Source organism: Hippocampus bargibanti, linkage group LG15, assembly GCF_051943395.1.
Source record: "Hippocampus bargibanti isolate YZ-2025 linkage group LG15, ASM5194339v1, whole genome shotgun sequence".
In the NCBI taxonomy this organism is placed as follows: Eukaryota; Metazoa; Chordata; class Actinopteri; order Syngnathiformes; family Syngnathidae; genus Hippocampus; species Hippocampus bargibanti.
In genome coordinates this window covers 7184860-7204823 of record NC_142748.1, presented here as the reverse complement: position 1 = coordinate 7204823, position 19964 = coordinate 7184860, and the positions used below count along the sequence as shown (strand labels likewise).

Sequence of the window (19964 nt, the reverse complement as noted above, 5' to 3'; positions counted from 1 at the left end):
CACCTTTTCTCAATATATCCCCTCTGATGTGATTTCCAGGGCCGCTGTTAATTTACCGGATGAAGAAAGAGTGAGGAAGAAGCATGACTTCAGCAGCCTGAGCGCCACACAGGTCAGTCCCGCGTCCATTTTCCGCCGCTTCTTTTCGATTAGCGGACAGGGAATTCGTCAACTCAACGTGGCAATTACCTCACAAATTGTCTGTTAATGCAAGACCAAAAAAATGGCAGAGTCAAAATGTGATATATAGCTCATTCACTGCCATTCCCGAATGTAATCGGGTTTGTTTTTTTTTTTCTGGCAGGGTGCCGATAAAGCGCTGGTCAGCCCTATGACAATGTTTTTCCCTTCCACAAGTGGCCAGCATTTTTTCCATGTTAGCGCTTTGTACCAGCTTCAGCTGTTGTTAAAGCGCTATATGAATCAATATGTATTGTATTTTGTACATCTGCCCTCTTTTCAAGCTTCGATAACTCCAGACGCATATAACTTAGGAATTAACTTTTTTTCTGATGAAGGAAGAGAAACTGTAAAGTTTTTTTACGCTGCATTTAATGCTTATGCAGTCCGAAAACTCAATATTCCGTGGGTCCTGGAATTTGTTATTTTTTGTTATTTTTTTACTTGAAGATGGCGCAGAGAGAGTGGCTGCCTTTTCAGCAGCTCCTGTATTTTGTTTTTCTATTATTATAAATAAAAAAGGATGCTCAATAACATTCCACCATTTTATTTGCGCAGTTGAAAGCGACCTGTAAGCACAGAGGTCGGCCCGTCGCCCCAACTTCCGGCCTGGCCAGACGGGTCGCCCACATGACGCAGAAGGCCGTCGCCCAGCGTGTCGCCCCTTCATCGGGAGCAGGTGAGGCGGCTGGAGGGGGGGGCATGAGGACATATATTTTATTTTATTTTTTATACAAGAGGAGACTAACTTGCATCTTCGACCTTGTCAAGACTCGCAACAGGAAAGCATGAAGAGCAAAAGAGGGCGTAAACCCAAGGCGCTGATGACCCCTGATCTAAACCAAACGGCGAACTCAAACCGGGCCACCGACAAACAGGAAGTCAGGGAAAGGAGTGATAGCGAGAGCTCGGGACATGGTGAGCGTGACAAAAATTGCTCCAATCATCTGTATTGATTCATTTCGGGTTCAAGATAGCGATTTATCGCCAGTGATTTCAGGTTGGGCGACTCGATGTGCGAGAGCGGCTTATTTGTTCGCACGCGGCGGCGGCGTAGCCGGCGGTGAAACGTCTTACCGTCATTAGTGGCCTCTTCTCACTTTTCGGCTCTTGTATCACCGCGTTCAAACCGTTAACGACTCGCCGCAGAGGAGGATTTCACCGCATTCAACCCCCACCCACCGTTCTGCAACATGATCTCTCTCTCTCTCTCTCTAAGAATGTGACACCCATGCCCCCCCCCCAAAAAAAAAAAGCGGTTTAGAGAGGATTCCCTCCTCGGGCGGCCCTGTGAATTTAAGGGGGGGGGGGGCAAATTCCTCTAAGTGCACTCTGGGAAAAAAATGTCTTCTCACATTAGATATTGCAAGACTCAAGGGAAAAAAAGTGGTTGACCTTGTGACCTTTTGATGACACTGACATATAGTGGTTGAGCCGGGTGGGGTGGGGGGGCGATTTGAGGCAAAGCGTCGCCGACGGCGCGGTGAGTGACAAGTGCGTCGACAGGCGGAGGCGGCGCGCAGCTGCCAATAACCATCAGACGCGTGCACGCCCGCCCGCGTGTAAATCAAGGTCGGCGGATGCAAACGTGCCAAGCGTGTCCAAATTGGCTTCCCACGTCACACGCGTGAAGCCGTTAAGTATTAGGAGGCCAAACCGTCACTAGAACGGTTCTACTTTAGTGCCTTTGGGCAAGCAACATTAGGCACATCTATGCAATTCTATAGTGTGAATAAAATGTTGGTTTGTCCTCCCAAGTTTGTAAAAAAAATTATTTAGTTGGCTTCTGTAATATTGCTTTACTGCAGACGCTAAAGGAATATCGAAAGTCGCCTGTCAATCAATACTTTCTGTCAAGCAAATTCCCCAGGCCCGGTTAGCGGTGTTTGCATTCAGATCATTGGAACCCGACGCGACGGCTCCTATTGACGTTATGCCTTGCGCAGAGCATGACGACGACTGCAGCTGCAACAGCGATGAGGCGACCTGTGACATCAGGATCAGCTCATCTTCCAAAGAAGCTCCTTTGAACGCCGCCGTATCGTCGTCAAAGCTTCACTCGAACCAGAAACGCGATATGAAAAAAGTAGCACCTCCAGGTGAGCTTTTTTGACATATTGATCCTAAAATCGCGTTTTTATTGACAAATTCAAAATTCCCGTTTGTTAAGGAACTATGGGCGTCCCGGAGCAAATCAGGGCGCACAGGAAGCAGTGCCTGGATAGCTGTAAAAGTGAACAACACGCTTCGAAAAGAGCTTCTCTTCCTGATTGGAGGGCCACTTCGGTTGGCTATGTTTTTACCGACGGGCGGGGGGCGCTGCCTGAAGAGAACAGGAAGCTCAAGGAAGCCACGAGGAGAGACTCGGCGGGGCGCTGTCACCTGGCAAAGGTGAGACGTACCTAAAAATTAAGCTGTCCTTTGTGTTTATTGGGGAAAAAATGCTCCAAATAGATAATTGATGTCCCTTTTGCCATAGGAGCGTTTATTTACCGTATTTTCCAGTGTATAAGGTGCACCCAAGAAATGGTGTATTTTCAAACATTTTCCATATATAATGCGCACTGGAGTATAAGGCGCACCTTCGGTAAATAACACATTTAAAACTATTTTCCTTATATGAGATGCACCATCAAGGAATGTCTTATTTTGAAAATGTTTCCATATGTAAGGCGCACCGGAGTATTAGGTCCACCTTCAATGAATGAAAAAAAGCTTTCCAAATATGATATATAAATACCATATTTTCCAGACTATAAGGCGCACCGGATTATCAAATGCACCTTGAACAAAAACATATTTTAAAACTTTTTCATATATGAGATGCACCTTCAAGGAATGTCTTATTTTGACAGGTTTTCCATATATAAGGCGCACCGGATAATAAGGCGCATGGTCAGCTTTTGAAAACAAGTGAAAGCTTTCAGGTATACTTTATAGTGCGGAAAATACGGTGTATAAAGGTTTTTCAGGCGCAACAGTAGAAGCTGAGGTTACGCACTAATTCTTCGACGGGTTGGTGGCTGCTGACAGTAGTTTTGAGACCTGTTGTGGCTCAATATGACTTCACATATAAGGCGCACCTGTGTATAAGGCACAGGGTTGTCTTTTGAAGAAAATCAAGGCTTTTGGGTGCTCCTTATACACCGAAAAATATGGTAGTATTTTGTATATGTGGTAAATGCATGAGAAAAAAAATCTAAATTGGATATCGTTTTCATTCATTCATACAAGCTAGCGAAAAGGAGACAGATGAACTTATTCCATGTCAGCCATTTTTGGACTGTACCATATGTATTTAAAAAATGATTTTTAAAAATCCGTCCTTCACGTTGAATGACTTAACGTCGCCGTATTAAAAACAAGGGCAGGGAATTTTAAAAAAATGCATAGACGCACCCTGGCCGACTTCCTGTCCTATTGACCATTAACTCCTGCGCTTCTTTATAATGCTTGAGTCACCATAACAGTATGTCAAAAAAAAAGTATCATAGCTCATCTTTTGTGCATGACCTGTAACACGCCCGTATTACAACGACCTCGTGTACATTAAGCTAAGCGTGGAAAGACGAAATGCAGGCCGAAACCTGTTGGACAAGGTGACTTTTCATCGTCACTCATCGCTTGTCTTAAGGAGAGGGACGAGCTTTAAACCTGTCTGGGCATGGCGAGTCGCTCGTCGGAGGTGTGTTTTTTTTTTTTTTTTACCCGAGGTGAGAGTAATAAATTAGACTTTAGGTTTCGGTGTCAGTAGGACCACGGTCGAGTTCACATTGCTCAATATTTAGATGAAAAATTCCATGCGACTTTTAGCATTCTGTGTTAGCATGAACTCATTGACTGCTATTCACGATTTTTTTCGGGAATTGAAAGTATGACGTAGAGCAACTATCCCGAATTTGTCCTGTTTTTTTTTTTTCATGCTTGGGTCCCGATAAAGCGCTGGCCAGACCTCTGGCAATGTTTTTCCTCTTCCACAAGTGGGCAGCATTCCCCTTTTTTCCATGTTAGCACGTTTGTTAAAGCGCTATATTAACCAATATGTGTATGTATTGCATTGTATTTTGTACACCTCCCCCTATTTCAAGCTCAGATAACTCCAGGCCCATACAATTTAGGAATTAACTCTTTTTATTTTGATGAAACAAGAGAGTAAGGTTTCTAAAACTCAATATTCTGTCGGTCCTGGAATTAGAGTGACTATGACAAAAACCCTGGCACTGGAGTGGTCACATTTTTAGCACATATGGCAGTGAATGAGTTGTGGAGTTATTATTATGATTATTTTTGAATAGCCAAAATGCACACCATCGCAAGTGATCGCTATGTCGTTTACAGTCTGGGCACACAAACAACCTGTCTCGTAAAAAAAACTAATGAAATATTAAATTATAGATTGCATTTCCTTTCAAATATGCAAGTCGATCTGATGATTAGTCGTAGCAATCAACCCCCCGCCCTGCACCCCCCCACGGGGTCTATGAGCATTTTAGCGTTAGCATGGGACCAATCGGACTGGATGCCTTGTAAGTGCTTTGAAAGAGATGCGATGACATCATTTCCTGCATCATTGCAATCCTGTCCACCATTAAAAGGAAATCGCTTACCTTTTACTTTTAAGTGGTGGCATAACCATTAACTCATTCACTGCTGGACGATGTGCAAAAATGTGTCCATTCCAGTTCCAGGGTTTTTGTCATTTTCGCAAACATTGCCAGAGGTCTGACCAGCACTTTATCAGCCTTGTACCTAATGAATCATCCTCTGGGTATAGCGAGCTAATGCCGCTATCGACGCAATTTTCTGCCCGCTGACATCAAATCTTTTTTCCCGCCGCAGGCCACGGGTCATGCGGTCAGCCGACTTCTGCAGAGCTTCACTGCCGACGACGACTTCCGCCTGGATGAAGAGAGCAGCTTCTCTGAGGAAGAAGAAGTGGAGGAAGATGAGGAAGATGAGGACGAGGGGAGCCCGGAGACGACGGGGCACCTTCCTCTCAAAATGCCTTGCAAAATACCCGGTAGGTGACGCGAATTTGTGCGGGTTTTGTTTTTTCATGCTTGGGTGCCAATAAAGCGCTGGTCATGGCCTCTGGCAATATTTTTTTTTTTCCTTTTCCACAACGGTGCAGAATTTCCCTTTTTTTCCATGTTAGCGCTTTGTTCCAGCTTCAGCTGTTGTTAAAGCGCAATGTAAACCAATATGTATTGTATTTTGTACAGCCGCCCCCATTTCGTGCTCGGATAACTCCAGACTCATATAACTTAGGAATTAACTCTTTTTTTCTGTTGAAAGAAGCAAGTCTAAAGTTTCTTATGCAGAATTGATTACAGTACAATTCTGTTAAAGCCCTGGCCCTGGAGTGGACATATTTTTGCACATCGTCTTACAGTAAATGAGTTAATTTGTCACAATGATCACACAAATGTCTACAATTGACAGATCCGATCTCATTTCCGTCCATTTTCTCCCCGTTCAGCTCTGCCCAACTGTGTGCTCAGTAAAGAGATGCTCGTCGACGGCCTGAAGATTTTGATATCCAAGGAGGATGAGTTGCTCTACGCCGCCCTTGTCCAAACTCTGGACTTGCCTGATATGTAAGTTGGGCTAACTCAAAGCTAATTTGGCGCATTCAAAAGCGTACATGTTTTTTTTTCTAATTTTATTTTTTGTGTACTCTTAGATTTAGTGTTGTCATAGAAGGGGAGCGGGGGAATCGCCCCCGGATCTATTCATTGGAGCAAATCCTTCAAGAAGCCGTAAGTTTTAATCCTGTGATCCCATTAAAGAAATAAAAGAAAATATTTTGCTCTGTGCCCCTCAGTGCGCCATTATACTATTCCTTCTCACTAAAATATATTTATTTTCCTACTGTGTGTAGTTTCTGGCAAATTGATTATAGTTTCTTAATTTTATGTCTTTTTCTCAAGGTTTTGGATGTGCGGCCTCAGACGGAAGCCATCCTGATGGCTGGGACGCGAGTATGTGCCTATTGGAGCGAGCGCTCACGTTGTCTTTACCCGGGTTACGTCCACCGAGGTGAGACACAAATCCCCAAGAACACCCATGGGAGGACAAAAAATACATAAATACATAAATAAATAAATCAAGCTCAATGCGCATGTGCTGTGCTGCAGGGGGTGCAGGCGAAGAGAAGGAGGGAAGCGTCATGGTGGAGTTTGACGACGGGGACAGAGGACGGATTACCCTCGCTAATATCAGACTTCTGCCACCCGGATACCAAATCTGCTGTAAGTGGAGGGAAAAAAAATGTAAAAGGAAATAATAATAATAATTATTATTATTATTATTTCTAATAATAATAAATTAAAACTGGCATTTTTACCTTGTCAGGTGCGGAACCGTCACCGGCGCTTCTGGTCACACCCGGTCGCCGATACCGACGCGGGTCTACCCAGGAGAAGAAAGACACGCCCATTGAGAAATCAGCCAATGAGGAACAAGTTGGAAAAATTCAAGAGAAGAGACCAGGTGAGGGAATCGGAAATTGGAATACGGGTAGTTTGTCTTTTCAGGCATTATTTCAGAATTTATTCGAGGATTGAAAATGTGGCGAGCCATTCCCGAATTTGTTCTGGTTTTGTTTTTTTCATGCTTGGGTGCTGAAAAGGCGCTGGTCAGATCTCTGGCAATGTTTTTCTTTTCCACGAGGGGGCAGCATTTGCTTTTTGTGCATGCCTTTTGTGCATGTTACAGCTTCTGCTATTGTTAAAGTGCTATCTAAACCAATATGGATGTATTGCATTGTATTTTGGACTCATTTCAAGCTCATATATCTCCAGACCCATATAATTTAGGAATTAACTCTTTTTCTGATGAAAGAAGAGAATCTAAAATTTCTTACGCTGCATTGAATGTTTATGCAGTCCTAAAACTCAATATTCTGTTGGTCCTGCAATTTGAGTGAAAATGACAAAAACCCTGGCATTGGAGTGGACACATTTTTGCACATGGTCTGGCAGTGAATGAGTTAATCTCGGCCTGCTCTCAACAATTGTCACGTCATATTGATTCCAACTCCTCTTTGCTGTCGTCTCCTCTTGCAGTTGGCAGGCCCAAGAAAATCCACTCTGTGCCCAAGATTGCGTTATCGGAGTCGGAGTCTGGATCCAAAGGGAACACTTCCTTGGCGAGCTGGTCCGTGCCCAGGAAGAGACCGCCGGTGGACTTCTTCCTCTTCAACGGGACTTCCCGCAAGACTCAGAAGAGATACAGAGAGCGAGACGTGGGCCTGTTTCATCGTCCCGCCTCCCACTCGCTCGCACCCGCGACCCCCCTCAGAGGCATCTTTGGCTCCCCTTTCGCCGTTGACTCTTTTAGTAGCATAGCCAACGGCTACTCCACCTTTGCTAGCGGCGGGAGCTCGGCAGTGGGGCGACACATCAATTCTTCCTCAGCCGTCGCCGCGGCGACCTCCAGCAAGAAAGCGATCAGCGAGCGAGACAGGAAGCAGTTCCTGGTGAAGCTTGATCATGAAGGGGTGATGTCGCCGAAAACCAAAAACGGCAAGGCCCTACTTCGGATCGGAAACGGAAGCAAAGGAAGTCGAACGGCGGCCGCGCCGCTCCGCTACATTCACCCTGCCGTGCTGGTGAAGGACGAAAAGAAGGGAGAGGCGCCCGGGGTCCGTCCGGATTGTCTTCTAAAAGGTGACGCCCCACTTGAGAAGGATCATCCGGCGACCAGTCAAACCGGGGAATACAGTTTGGACGACAACAGCGACGGCCCGAGTTCTTACTCCGAGCTCGACGAGGATGACGAAGATGGCGGCCAAGATGCCCGAACGCGAAGAAGGCCCACGTCGGCGTCACATCGCAACAGTCGCTTTCTCTCCCGCCTCTCGGTCTGCTTCTCCTCCTCCTCCTCATCCTCCACGTCGGGTTCCATCTCCTCATCGTCCCTTTGCTCCTCCGACAACGATTCCTCCTACTCGTCCGACGAAGAGTCTTCGTCCGTCATGCTGCGCCGCGCGTTGCTCCAGCAGGACAAACATAAACACAGACAAAACCTGAGGTCAGAGGTAACCAACTCCAACCCTTCGCCCGCCGCCGCGGCTCATCCCTATGCGGTCAAGGCCACTGTGGCCCACTCTGGACCAAAGGGCAGGTCAGAAGACATGACGGACTTCGTTTCCAAAGGAACTGTGGCCACCAACAGTTCCGCCAAGACCCAAGTGAAGAGAAAGGAAGGAGTTCCTAGCAGCCACCACCAAGCTCCCAGCATCCCTAAACCTTCTTCCAAGGACCCGTCGGCAGCTAAAAGACAAAGGATGTCCTCATCGGAACCTCAAGGCAGCATAGCTCCGCTCCTGTCCGGACGCCAGCTGTGGAAATGGTCCGGTAGTCCAACACAGGTAAGACTACTTCTGGCGAGAAGACGTTTTCTCATCAGAGATTTCGGATTGGATTGGATTAGCCTTTATTAGTCTCACGGTGGAGAAATTTACATTCACAGCAGCAAAGTGATGAAAATAACAGGAAAGGAAAGGAAGTAGAAAAACAAAATACTCTTGCGGCGCCATCTCCCCAAATCAAAAACAGTGGTGGCATATTTGTGCTGCCAAAAACATGGCTACTAACTCGGGCGCCATCTTGGACTTCTTTTCACATTGCGTGTTAAAGGTTTCTTCCTAATCTTTTTGCGCCACCAGAGGCGAGGTCTGAAGGGCAAAGCCCGCAAGCTGTTCTACAAGGCCATCGTGCGCGGCAAGGAGACAGTCCGGGTGGGCGATTGCGCCGTCTTCCTATCGCCCGGTCGACCGCAGCTGCCTTACGTCGGCAGAGTGGAGAGTTTGTGGGAGTCGTGGAGCTCCAGCATGGTGGTCAGGGTCAAATGGTTCTACCACCCGGAGGAGACTCGTCTGGGCAAGCGACACTGCGACGGAAAGGTAAGAGACCCTCCGCTAATTTTCACCAGTTTCATTCATTTTGTCAACAACTTGAAGTGCACTTTAGGTTCACCTGAAAGTCCAAATCTCCCAAACCGACTACCTAACACTGTGACCATCTCTCTCTCTCTCTCTACCAGAATGCTTTATACCAGTCCAGCCACGAAGACGAAAACGACGTTCAGACCATCTCGCATCGCTGCCAGGTGGTTGGCCGCTCTGAATACGATCACCTGATACGGGAACACAAATCGGGCGTCGCCACCTCCAACGATCTTTTCTACCTGGCCGGCACGTACGAGCCCACCACCGGCCAACTGATTGGCGCAGACGGTATGGCTATCGTGTCCTAGTGTCGGGATGTAACGTAGCGGGTACTTTAAAGGACTCTGGTTAGTTCTTGGAAGCCTGCGCACAACTCAGCACTTGCGTGGTTCGCTAAGCTGGATATGCTTCGGGGTTTGAAGAGGAAGGGAAGTCACTGTAAGCCACACTAGGTTGGGATGCTTTGAAAGTTCTTCAAACTGCTTTTCTCTTGGTTGACCCGGGAGATCCCCAACAGGACCAAAAAAAACTCATTTTGGACTGTGTGCAAGACCCGAGATGATGTCATGTCTTTAAAACATACAGAAATGTTTCCACTCTTGTCAAGCCATACACATCAATACCTCTCTTTGCATCTTTTAGGTGTCAAAGACGCGTGTACAGGTAGTTGGATTGTTTTTTGTTGTTGTTGTTTTTTTAACTCATTCACTGCCAGATGTACAAACGTGTCCACTCCAGTACCAGGGTTTTTGTCACTGTCACTTGAATTCCAGGACACACAGAATATTGATTTTTAGGACTACATAAACATTCAATGCAGCGTAAGAAACCTTAGAATCTCTTCTTTCATGAGAATTAAGAGGTAATTCCTAAATTATATGAATCTGGAGTTATATGAGCTTGAAATGAGGGTGGCTTTCCAAAATACAAAGCAATACATACATATTGATTTATATAGCGCTTTAACAACAAAGCGCTAAAATGGAAAAAAGGGAAATGCCGTCCCCTTGTGGAAAAGAAAAAAAACATTGCCAGAGGTCATGTCCAGCGCTTTATCCGCACCCAAGCATGAAGAAACAAAACCTATCGTAACCACGTCATATTTGGAATTCCCAAATACATTTGTGAATGGCAGTGAATGAGTTAATGTGTGTTTGGGTGAGTCATTGGCTTTAAACAGCCTAGCGTGGATCGATAATAATGTAAATACTATGCATCAATATTTCTTTATTTTTATTTTATTTCTTTGCAGAAGATATGCTTTTTATTTCCATGTTAATATGTTTATTTGAATGCACTGACAGTGATGGCGGATGAGGTCAAAATGGCCGCCTGGTGTGGTCGCGAATCCCCGCGTCGGTGGGTTAAGTCAGTCGAGAAAAAGAAAAAAAAGCTAATATAGCGATTGGAATGTGGCTCTCTTCAATCACACGTCGAATTTGGAGGGGTTTTTTTGTATTTCCTGTTGGAAAGTAACTGGAAAAGAAACCAAGTTTCTGTTCCAAGCGAATCCATTGCAGCCTATATTTCTATGTTAAATGTAAAATATTGGTCAGGCGTCAAAAAAAGAAATATACCAAAGCACCTGTGAGCTTACACTTCCATCACATTACGAGATAATTATATGAGAGTGGTTTAAAAAAAAAATCTAATGATAATTAAAAAAAAAAGTTCAATCAAATCTGAATCCGGGAGCCCTGCAATCACCCCGAGGTATTTGAAGTAGAGTTCCTCTCCTCTCAGTGTTGCTATGACAGCCTCGCAGAGAGACGTCGCCGCCGCCGCCGCGACATTGTCTGCGCTCCGCCCAGCTGATGCACTTGAGGTCTCTATGACAACCAGAATGGCATCGCGTGACTGTGAAGGACAATCAGCGCCAATCAATGGGACAACGTTGAGAAAGAGAAAAAAAAGGATGAAATCGCAAATGATGCTTGTCACTTTTTAAAAAAAAAATCCTGCTTTGCCAAAAATTCTTGCCTGTGCGCACGCTGGCTTTCTTCGTTCACCGCGGTCTTACGTTGGTGCAAGCTTGTGATGGACTCTTGTATAGGATGTACAGAAAGTGGGGTTTGGGGGTGACACAAAATGCCTTTTTTGTTTGTAGGCCTTTGACTGACTTTTGACAAACTCTTAACACTTTTTGAGATGTGAAACTTGTTTAGAGAAAAAAAAAAATCGAGAAACACTGGATTTACTTCTGATCATCCCATTTGGACGGACTACATTTTGTTTTATTTTATTTAATGTTACTTTTTTTATTTTAATTTGTATTTAATTTGCATTTTTATTTTCACTTTCACTTTTATTTTCAGTTTTATTTTATTTGAATTTGTTTCATTTTTATTTTATTTTTGTTGTATTTTATTTGTATTTTACATATATTTTTGTTTTTATTTTATTTTATTTGTATTCTATTTTTATTCTATTTCTATTTAATTAGCATTTTTATTGTCATTTTTATTTTCACTAACTTTTATTTTCATTTTTACTTCAATTTAATTTGTTTCATTTTAATGTTATTTTATTTTTGTTTAGAATGTTATTTTATTTGTGTTGTTTTGAATTGAATTTTATATTATTTTATTTTTATTTTACATTAATTTTATTTTTCATTTTTGTTATTTTATTTTGACTCTTTTTATTTTATTTTAATTTAATTTGCATTTTTATTTTCATTTTTATTTTCACTTTCACTTTTATTTTCATTATATTTTTTTTAGTTTCATTTTAATGTTATTTTTATTTTTGTTTTTAATTTTATCATTGTTGTATTTTATTTGAATTTTGTTTTTGTTTTTATTTTTGTTTTTTTATTTTAATTTTGTTATTTTATTTTTATTTTCTTCTCCCCACTGGAAGCCGCTTTGTATGGTTGACCATGGTTGTCATTCTTATGGTGATATTTCTTACATATTTCCCAATGTACAAAAAGAAAGAATATTTATCTTAATTTTATTGCCATTTTTTGTGTGTTTCATTAAAAAAAACGAAAATTATCACGAAAAGTGAGAGAGAAAAAAAAGTATACAGAATGTTTTATTTTGCTGCCCCCCCCCCCTCCCAATACCAACCCCCGCAAGCTCTGTGAATAGCGCCTTGTGTTCATCAATGGCGATCATTTGTCAGCTGAGGGAAAATGGACCATGGGATAAAAGCGCGGAAGAATGGTGGGGGGCGGCAGGGAATGGGGGGGGGGGTGTTTGAGTCATTTGAAACTGTAGCTGTGCTTGATAAATGGAAGACTGGTTGCAAAACTCTTGATCTGGCCCGCAACCCGTCCAGGTGGTTCAGACGAGACAGGTGAGCCAGACTTTAGAGCGCACTGTTGTCACGCCGCAATATTTGTACCTATTTTTGCTGTCAGGCAGAATCTTAGCTGTGTAAAAGCATCTAGCTCAGGCATGGGCAAACTACGGCCCGCGGGCCACATACGGCCCGTTAGGCTTTTTAATCCGGCCCGCCGAGCTTGCCCAAATTATAGTACAAACAGTGTCTAAAACTCATGACAAAAAGTTAGCGAACAACGGGGCAGATAACTGAAAAGTTGCCTGTCCCATTTTTCACAACTTGAAGCACAAAGAGACAACTAATCACATTAAAAAAACATTGTAACAAAGTATAAAGTTTTTTTTAAATCAAGAATGCACCGACTACAAACGCTACCTTGCTTAATTTACGGTAAACGTGCATGGCTGTTGATTTTGCCGCAGTAGTCGATAGTCATGGCGGTGCACAATGCAACGTTTGCATTGCTTCCTACGAGCCACTAAGCCCCTTTCATAAGTCTCACGTACACTTTACAGTCACGGTTTAATGTAAATTTACGTTTTGTAGCGTCACATATGTTGTTAGCTTCTTTTGAATCTTTCTTCTGGTCTGAGGTTCTGTGCATCTATTTTGGAAAATGACATGCAATTGCACGACTTTATAACGCTTGCGAAAGTCCGGAAGAAAGAAGCAGGCTTCTGATTGGCTGCCGTGCCGAGTATGCAAATTTCAACTGCAAGTAGTCTATGTTTGTGTGCTCGGCGACGGTACACGTGTTTTGTTTGTGCGTGAAGGCGAGGGCGTCAGTGAGGAGTTTGTTGAGCGCGCGGTCAGGACAAACCATCTATGATTTGGCGGAATTTAACACAAGTAGGTATTATTGAGCTTGAATATTTCGTTGTGTAATAATATGTTTTGAATTTTGAAAGTGATTCCATTTTTCAATAAATGTTGATTTCTTTAACTTTGCCCCTTCGATGGAAACTTGTTAAAAACAGACGCAATCTTGATAAATCACAGTGCATTTCCTCCTCTAAGTATGTGCGAAATAGTATGTAAACGCCATATTCCTTGAGACAAATTTATTAACTGATCAGGGATATTTTTCACATTTGAAAGACAATTAATAAATTGGGTTGTAGTGTTCTTACTGTGCTATGAGGTTTGTACATACTACATTTAAAGGACAACCGGCACCATTTTTTGTTTTTGTTTCCCACTGACATCAGAAAAACGTTTTATAGCATCTAAAATACCCAAATCAGGCAGGCTGATATTTTTAGTTAAATGAAAAACACCAATAAAAATGACTTCAAAATGAATCCGGAAATGGTCAGTTTCAGAAGGTCCCACCCCCCTGTTCGTGACATCGCGCCAAGACGTCTTGCCTTTGATCGAGAATCAAAACAATGGCTTCAGATTCGGAGAAGATGTTTTCTTGTTACTCATCCAGTTATGAATATGATTCAAATAGTTCTAAAGAGGAAAGCATAAATGTTTGCAATTGATTCAAGGAGTCCTCCCATATCAATTCGAGCCGTCAATGACAGCAATGTAGCACCCAGAAAATGCAGAAGATTGCGCCCAAGCTCCGTTGGAAATGGTCTGATTTGTCAGCTGGGAATTTGTGTCAGCGAATATCAAATAGTTGTCTTGGTGCAACACACAACGATTCACCATCGCGTTATTTATGTGTTTTCTTTCTAATTTCACCATCAACACGGATCCACACGAAGTTTTCAGACCAAACAAAGTACCCAAAATGCATTGTATGTCGCTTTCTCGGTCAGGGGCGGTCCAAACGTGACGTCACTTCCGGCATCGACATCAACTCGAAAACAAGACTTCATGAATATTCAGCGCAAGTCTTAAAACGTAAACTATAGCTATATGCTGTGGAATCTTTGTAAAATACGCTCAGTCGAAGTCATTTGAAGTGATTTTATAAATTATGGACATAACTTGTTCAGAGTATTTCCGGCCCAAACACTCCCTCCGAATGCTCCTGGCCCGGCCCGTCTGTCAAATTTTAGAACCCAATGCGGCCCGCGAGTCAAAAAGTTTGCCCACCCCTGATCTAGCTTGAGGTACCAAACACCGAATCCATTTTTTTGTTGTTGTCTTTTTGCCTGATCAAAATATGGCATTGATCCACTGATTAATTCCAAGACATGAGCAGTATTCCAATTTTGTTCTATGTTGTTTTTTGTTGATACGTTTGTGCATCTTTGTTCAAGCAGGGGCACTTGGAGGAGCTTTGAGTTCATCCCCTGCAAGGTATGAAGTTTCTGGAACGAGGTGAGTTCATTTTCAGCCATTTTATTTCCCCCCTTAAAAATACAGTAATCCCTCACTACATCGCAGTTCACATATTGCTGCTTCAGTGCTAACTCGATTTTTGTCTATGGCGGGTGGTCCTGGTCCACATTACCGCGGAGAAATGAGGGATTACTTTAGTATAATAATAATAATCTGTGACACATAATACTTTTTGTGACATACTCTGGATTGACCTTTGACCTAAAATTGCAGTCTTGCTTGATGTGTGGATTGCTAATGATCCTAAGCGACCGTTTAAAAATCCCAACAATCCTTTGTCCGATGCCGTGTGTGTATGTTTACTTTCCTTTTGGTCTTCCCACGTTTTCGCTGTTTGGCTTATTCGTACAAAAGATACGCGACACCGCAGTCGGCCGCCCCCCCAAAAAAAAATCAACTGACACCTTGAAAACACGAGAGACGTTAAGTGCAGTCTTTGACTCCTTATCAGCACGTTTGCTTATCTCGCCTGACATTGTTAGACTACTTTACCCAGAATGCCGCAGGAGATAGGGGCACAATGGGAGGCTGAGAGGTTTGGGGAAGGGAGGGGATTGACACGGGGAGGGGGGGGGGGGGGTATGAGGGCGCCCTCAGGGTTAATGAGGGAGAGCTTTTCATGCAGACAGAGCAAACAAGCCGCGGGGCTAGCTTGCGCGTGTGCGCGTTGAGGTATTTGCGTCTTTACAGAGCGGTTGACGTGGTGGCGTTACTTTTCTTAGTGATGAACCTGAAAGAAATAACGTTGATCATGTGCTTCTGTGCATGTATGTGTGAGGGAGAGGTAAAATACGTACGTGTAGCAATATTGGCTTATGTTATGAGTGTGTGTGTGTGTGTGTGTGTGTGTGTGTGTGTGTGTGTGTGTGTGTGTGTGTGTGTGTGTGTGTGTGTGTGTGTGTGTGTGTGTGTGTGTGTGTGTGTGTGTGTGTGTGTGTCGAATCCATTTAGACACAGGCTCAACCTGTCACTGAGGTAAATAAATGGTTGCCAGCTGCTTTGAGCCTTGAGATGCTGCTGAGTGTGTTATGGAAAGCTTTGAAACAACCAACATGTCATATTTAGTGACTCGATCACCTCATAGTAAAATAAAGAAATAAATCCGCATCATAAATGGCGAATTATTGACTTTTCCGAACGAGCTTTTGTGCACTTGAACTAAACATTGAAGCTGTCAATCACAATCGACATGAGAGGGGAAAAAATAAATAAATAAATCACAGAGGGACCTTGTCTTGTGAAAAGGAACCGTAATTAATGAGATTCTTTCCCCGTTACCTGTTGACCTCCGCGCATTTCAAAAACCTCATCGCACGCCTCGCCGCCATTCAAAATGAGCTTGCGGTTACCATGGCGATAAATTTTCCACCAATGTAATTAGAGAAGTTGTCGGCGGTGGCGGCTTTTGTCACTTTTTTTTCTTTTTCACGGTATGAAGACTTGCAAGGAGAATTATGGAGGTGGGGGTCAGAGGGGGGGGGTGAACGTGAGCACTACTCTGCAAGGTCACATATACTGTGTCATGTCACTTTTACAGATTAACTCATTCACTGCCAGATGATGTGCAAAAATGTGTCCACTCCAGTGCCAGGGTTTTTGTCATTGTCACTTAAATTCCAGGAATATTGCGTTTTAGGACTACATAAACATTCAATACAGCGTTAGAAACCTTAGACTCTCTTCTTTCATCAGAAAACAGTTAATTCCTAAATTATATGGGTCTGGAGTGATATGAGCTTGAAATGAGGGTGGGTCTACAAAATACAATGCAATACATACACATTGGTTTAAATAGCGATTTAACAGCAGCTGAAGCTGGAACAGAGTGCTAACATGGAAAAAAAATGGAAATGCTGCCCTTTTGCGGAAGGGAAAAATATTTTCAGAGGTCTGGCCAGCGCTTTATCGGCACCCAAGCATGAAAAAAAAAACCCCGTACAATTCCTGAATAAATTTGTGAATGGCAGTGAATGTGTTAATTAAGATTGATGGACCAAAATGGCGACGGGGTAACTTTTCCGGATCTTAACACACGTATCCTTTCGCGCCCTTGTTCACCTCGCGTGCAGGTTGCGCTTCATCGTTTGAGGCCTTCGGCGCGGCGGGTGTGGACCGCCGCTAACTCACTCCTTCATCCGTCGGCGGTTCGTCAATCGCACCTTGCAGGCAGATCACTCGCCGTCTGTGTGCTGTTCAAACGATAACATTTCTCACAGCGTTTGCATATGATGACGTGGAATGCGATTGTAGCCCCTTTCGGAGTCTTGTTGCTAACGCAGCAGGAGGCATCTCCACATTTTAAACCCCCCCCTCACCATCCTTTTTCATAACACCCTCACGCCGCTCACCGTTGGTCACCACGGGCGCGTACAAATGTACACGTACAGTTGCCATGGTGACGGACAAGCAGCCATGCAGAATGAGTGCGCCGTCCCTCGGGACGTCTCCTTTGTCCATCTTTTCCGTGGCTCTCCTTTAAAGCGATGACAAGATGTCTCCTCTCTGTCTGAGCAACACCCCCCCCCCCCACCACCCTCCCAGCTCGGAACTTGACTTCATTATGTATCAGGGATACGTTTCCTCATTCCGTTTCACTTTGGATATTTGTTCTTGGAAAAAAATCCCTTCAGTTTAGAAACAAAATAATAACCGAATCTCCGGTTGATCCCGCCCATCCGGATGTCTGCATTCAAATGTTTGGATTGAATTTACCTTTATTAGTCTCGATTTTAGTGATTTTTTTTTTGACAAAAGATGAGATATAAAGATAAAGTACCCCCCCCCCCCCCCCCGCCAGATTAAACCCAACTCACCTTGAGATGTTTTAGTAGGCTTTTCCTGTCATTTTTTTATGAACGACACTGTCGTCCAAGTTGCCCTTCGACCCAGTGACTGGTCACCCACAGCACAACTCCACACGTCCGGTTTACTGGGTGTAAGTTTACGTGTATGAGTGTGTCAGAACCTCCCGCCCCCCCAAAAAAATATACCCCCCCCCCCCCCCTCCGTTGGCACATGGAACATTCTGCGCGGCTGTTTTTACAACAAGCTGTCCATCACGCGGCAGAATAAAATAAGTAAAAATAAACGACCCGTATCATCGGCGCTCATCCGCAGACGCTCGATTTCCATCCCTTCTCTTCTTACACCTCTCCTCACTTGCCGTCATTCATCTTTGTCTCCATCGTTCTCGAAATACCCCCCCCCCACCATCTTCAATCTGCTCAGATAGTCCATTTTAGTTTTGCGCGTTGAGGGCCATGTTTTTTGTTGTTGTTGTTCTGACTTGAAGATGGCGCCGCGAGAGTGGCTGTCTTTTCAGCAGCTCCTGTAGTTTGTTTTTCTACTTCTTCCTTTCCTTTCCTCAGCCAAAGTTTCATTTGTAGTCCACAAGAAGAATTAAGAAGCTTGATTTCTGATTTAAAAACCATTTATTCATCAATTGGTTGTTAATGCTCTTTATTTTTTGTATTGTATATCACTGCCATTTTGTTTTGTACTCCAGGCCTGTGAAGTGGAGTTTGCTATTGCGCATGCAGTTTTATTCTGATGGGCCACAGTAAGCAATAAAAAAAAATTGAAAATAAATAAATAAAAACCTCAGGTGCTAAAATTCAACCGGTCCTGGTTGGCTTGTTAACGGAATAAACGGGCCGACAAACGCTGATCAAAATTTGAAGCTTTTGCGTTTTATGCTTGACAGAGGAAATAACGAAGCTCCGAGCCCCCCCGTCGTGTGTTCTACTTTGCAGATTTCCCAGCGGTTCTGGCAAAGATTTCCAAGGTAATATCGTCCGATTCGTACGGCGTCCATCAGCGGCGTCGGTCCACCCCCCCTCCAAAAAAAAAAAACATTTTGGTCTGCGAGGAGTGCGTTACCTGCGGAGGGAACACAAAAGGCGGGTAGACAAAGCCAAATGGAACAAAAGCATCACAGGGGTCTTGATGGAGGGGAGAACATCGATGGATAGCACAGAGAGAGGGAGTAGGGGGTTCGGTGGGGGGGCTAAGTGAGATTATTTTCCAGAGGTCGAAGACAATAGGGGGGAGGATTGTGCGAAAATTCACAAAGGCGAAAAGGGAAAGGCCGCAAAGAACTCATTCTCTTGGATGTGGCGCTCTCGGGAAGCTTGTTGGCTTTCCGTAGAGAATGGACATCAAGGACGGATTTCCATTTGTTATTAATTAGTCTCTCGTTTTTTGGGGTTAACGCTTTGGGTGTACAAGGTGGCGGTTCGGACAGGGTGACCGGTCATTTGAGAAAAGTCAAGCGGATTTTTTGGGGAAGAGCGGTGGGAAGTCGGAAACTTTAATTCATTCAATGCCATTCACAAATTTATTGGGGAATTGAAAATACGACGTCGAGTGACATTTTTCATGCTTGGGTGCCGATAAAGCGCTGGTCAGACCTCTGGCAATGTTTTTTCTTTTCCACAAGGAGGCCACGTTTCCCTTTTTTTCCACGTTAGCGCTTTGTTCCAGCTTCAGCTGTTGTTAAAGCGCTATATAAACCAATATTGCATTGTATTTTGTACACCCGCCCTCATTTTAAGCTTATATAACTCCAGACCCATCTAATTTAGGAACTAACTCTTTTTTTCTGATGAAAGAAGAAAGTCTCAGGTTCCTTTTACGACACAATGAATGTCTATACAGGCCTAAAACTCAATATTCTGTGGAATTTCAGTGACAATGACAAAAACTCTGGTACTAGAGTGGACATTTTTTGCACACCATCCGGCAGTGAATGAGTTAAAATGTGCCTAAAAGCTTCATCGGTTTAATAAAATGTAAAAAAGGGGGCATTGATAACTGTAATGCCGGGGATCTCCCAGATAGCTCGTTTATTTGATTTAAAAGCCAAATTACAAAAGCCGAATGTAGCCGGGGCCTCGTGATTGAGTTGACGTGTCGCGGCGTTATTAAGTAAGGACTCGGCGTGCAATTAATGCACCATCACGGCGTTTTTGCGCACACACACAGAATGAATGACATCGACACAACAGAGCACTGCTCATTACTACTGTGTCGGCCGAGTCTCTATGGTCGAGCAGGTCTGAAATATACTCATCTTGAGGTTGACCCCCTCCGTCCTCATCACTGTGGCATGTTGTTATCAGCGGGGTCCAAATGTTTGGCGCTATCTTCACACACCTGTTGGCAAAACACCTCAGTTGTGTCTTCCCCAACCACCTCCACCCCCTCCTCGCATGTCTTTTCTTCTCACAGCCTTGACCGGACC

General features: G+C 43.9%; 1 protein-coding gene across 1 annotated transcript in view; it reads left to right on the top strand.

Moving 5' to 3' along the window:
• bahcc1b (BAH domain and coiled-coil containing 1b) overlaps positions 1-11457 on the top strand; it is a 49746-nt gene extending 38289 nt beyond the window's left edge. Inside the window, exons 15-28 of the mRNA XM_089015246.1 lie at positions 40-112; positions 739-859; positions 952-1098; positions 2127-2279; positions 2351-2571; positions 5020-5200; positions 5660-5777; positions 5864-5939; positions 6111-6219; positions 6318-6431; positions 6535-6672; positions 7248-8554; positions 8852-9088; positions 9229-11457. Coding sequence (XP_088871372.1) covers positions 40-112; positions 739-859; positions 952-1098; positions 2127-2279; positions 2351-2571; positions 5020-5200; positions 5660-5777; positions 5864-5939; positions 6111-6219; positions 6318-6431; positions 6535-6672; positions 7248-8554; positions 8852-9088; positions 9229-9441 — 3208 coding nt within the window. The 3' untranslated portion in view covers positions 9442-11457. The remainder of the gene's footprint in view (positions 1-39; positions 113-738; positions 860-951; positions 1099-2126; positions 2280-2350; positions 2572-5019; positions 5201-5659; positions 5778-5863; positions 5940-6110; positions 6220-6317; positions 6432-6534; positions 6673-7247; positions 8555-8851; positions 9089-9228) is intronic.
• The last annotated feature ends 8507 nt before the right edge of the window (positions 11458-19964 follow it).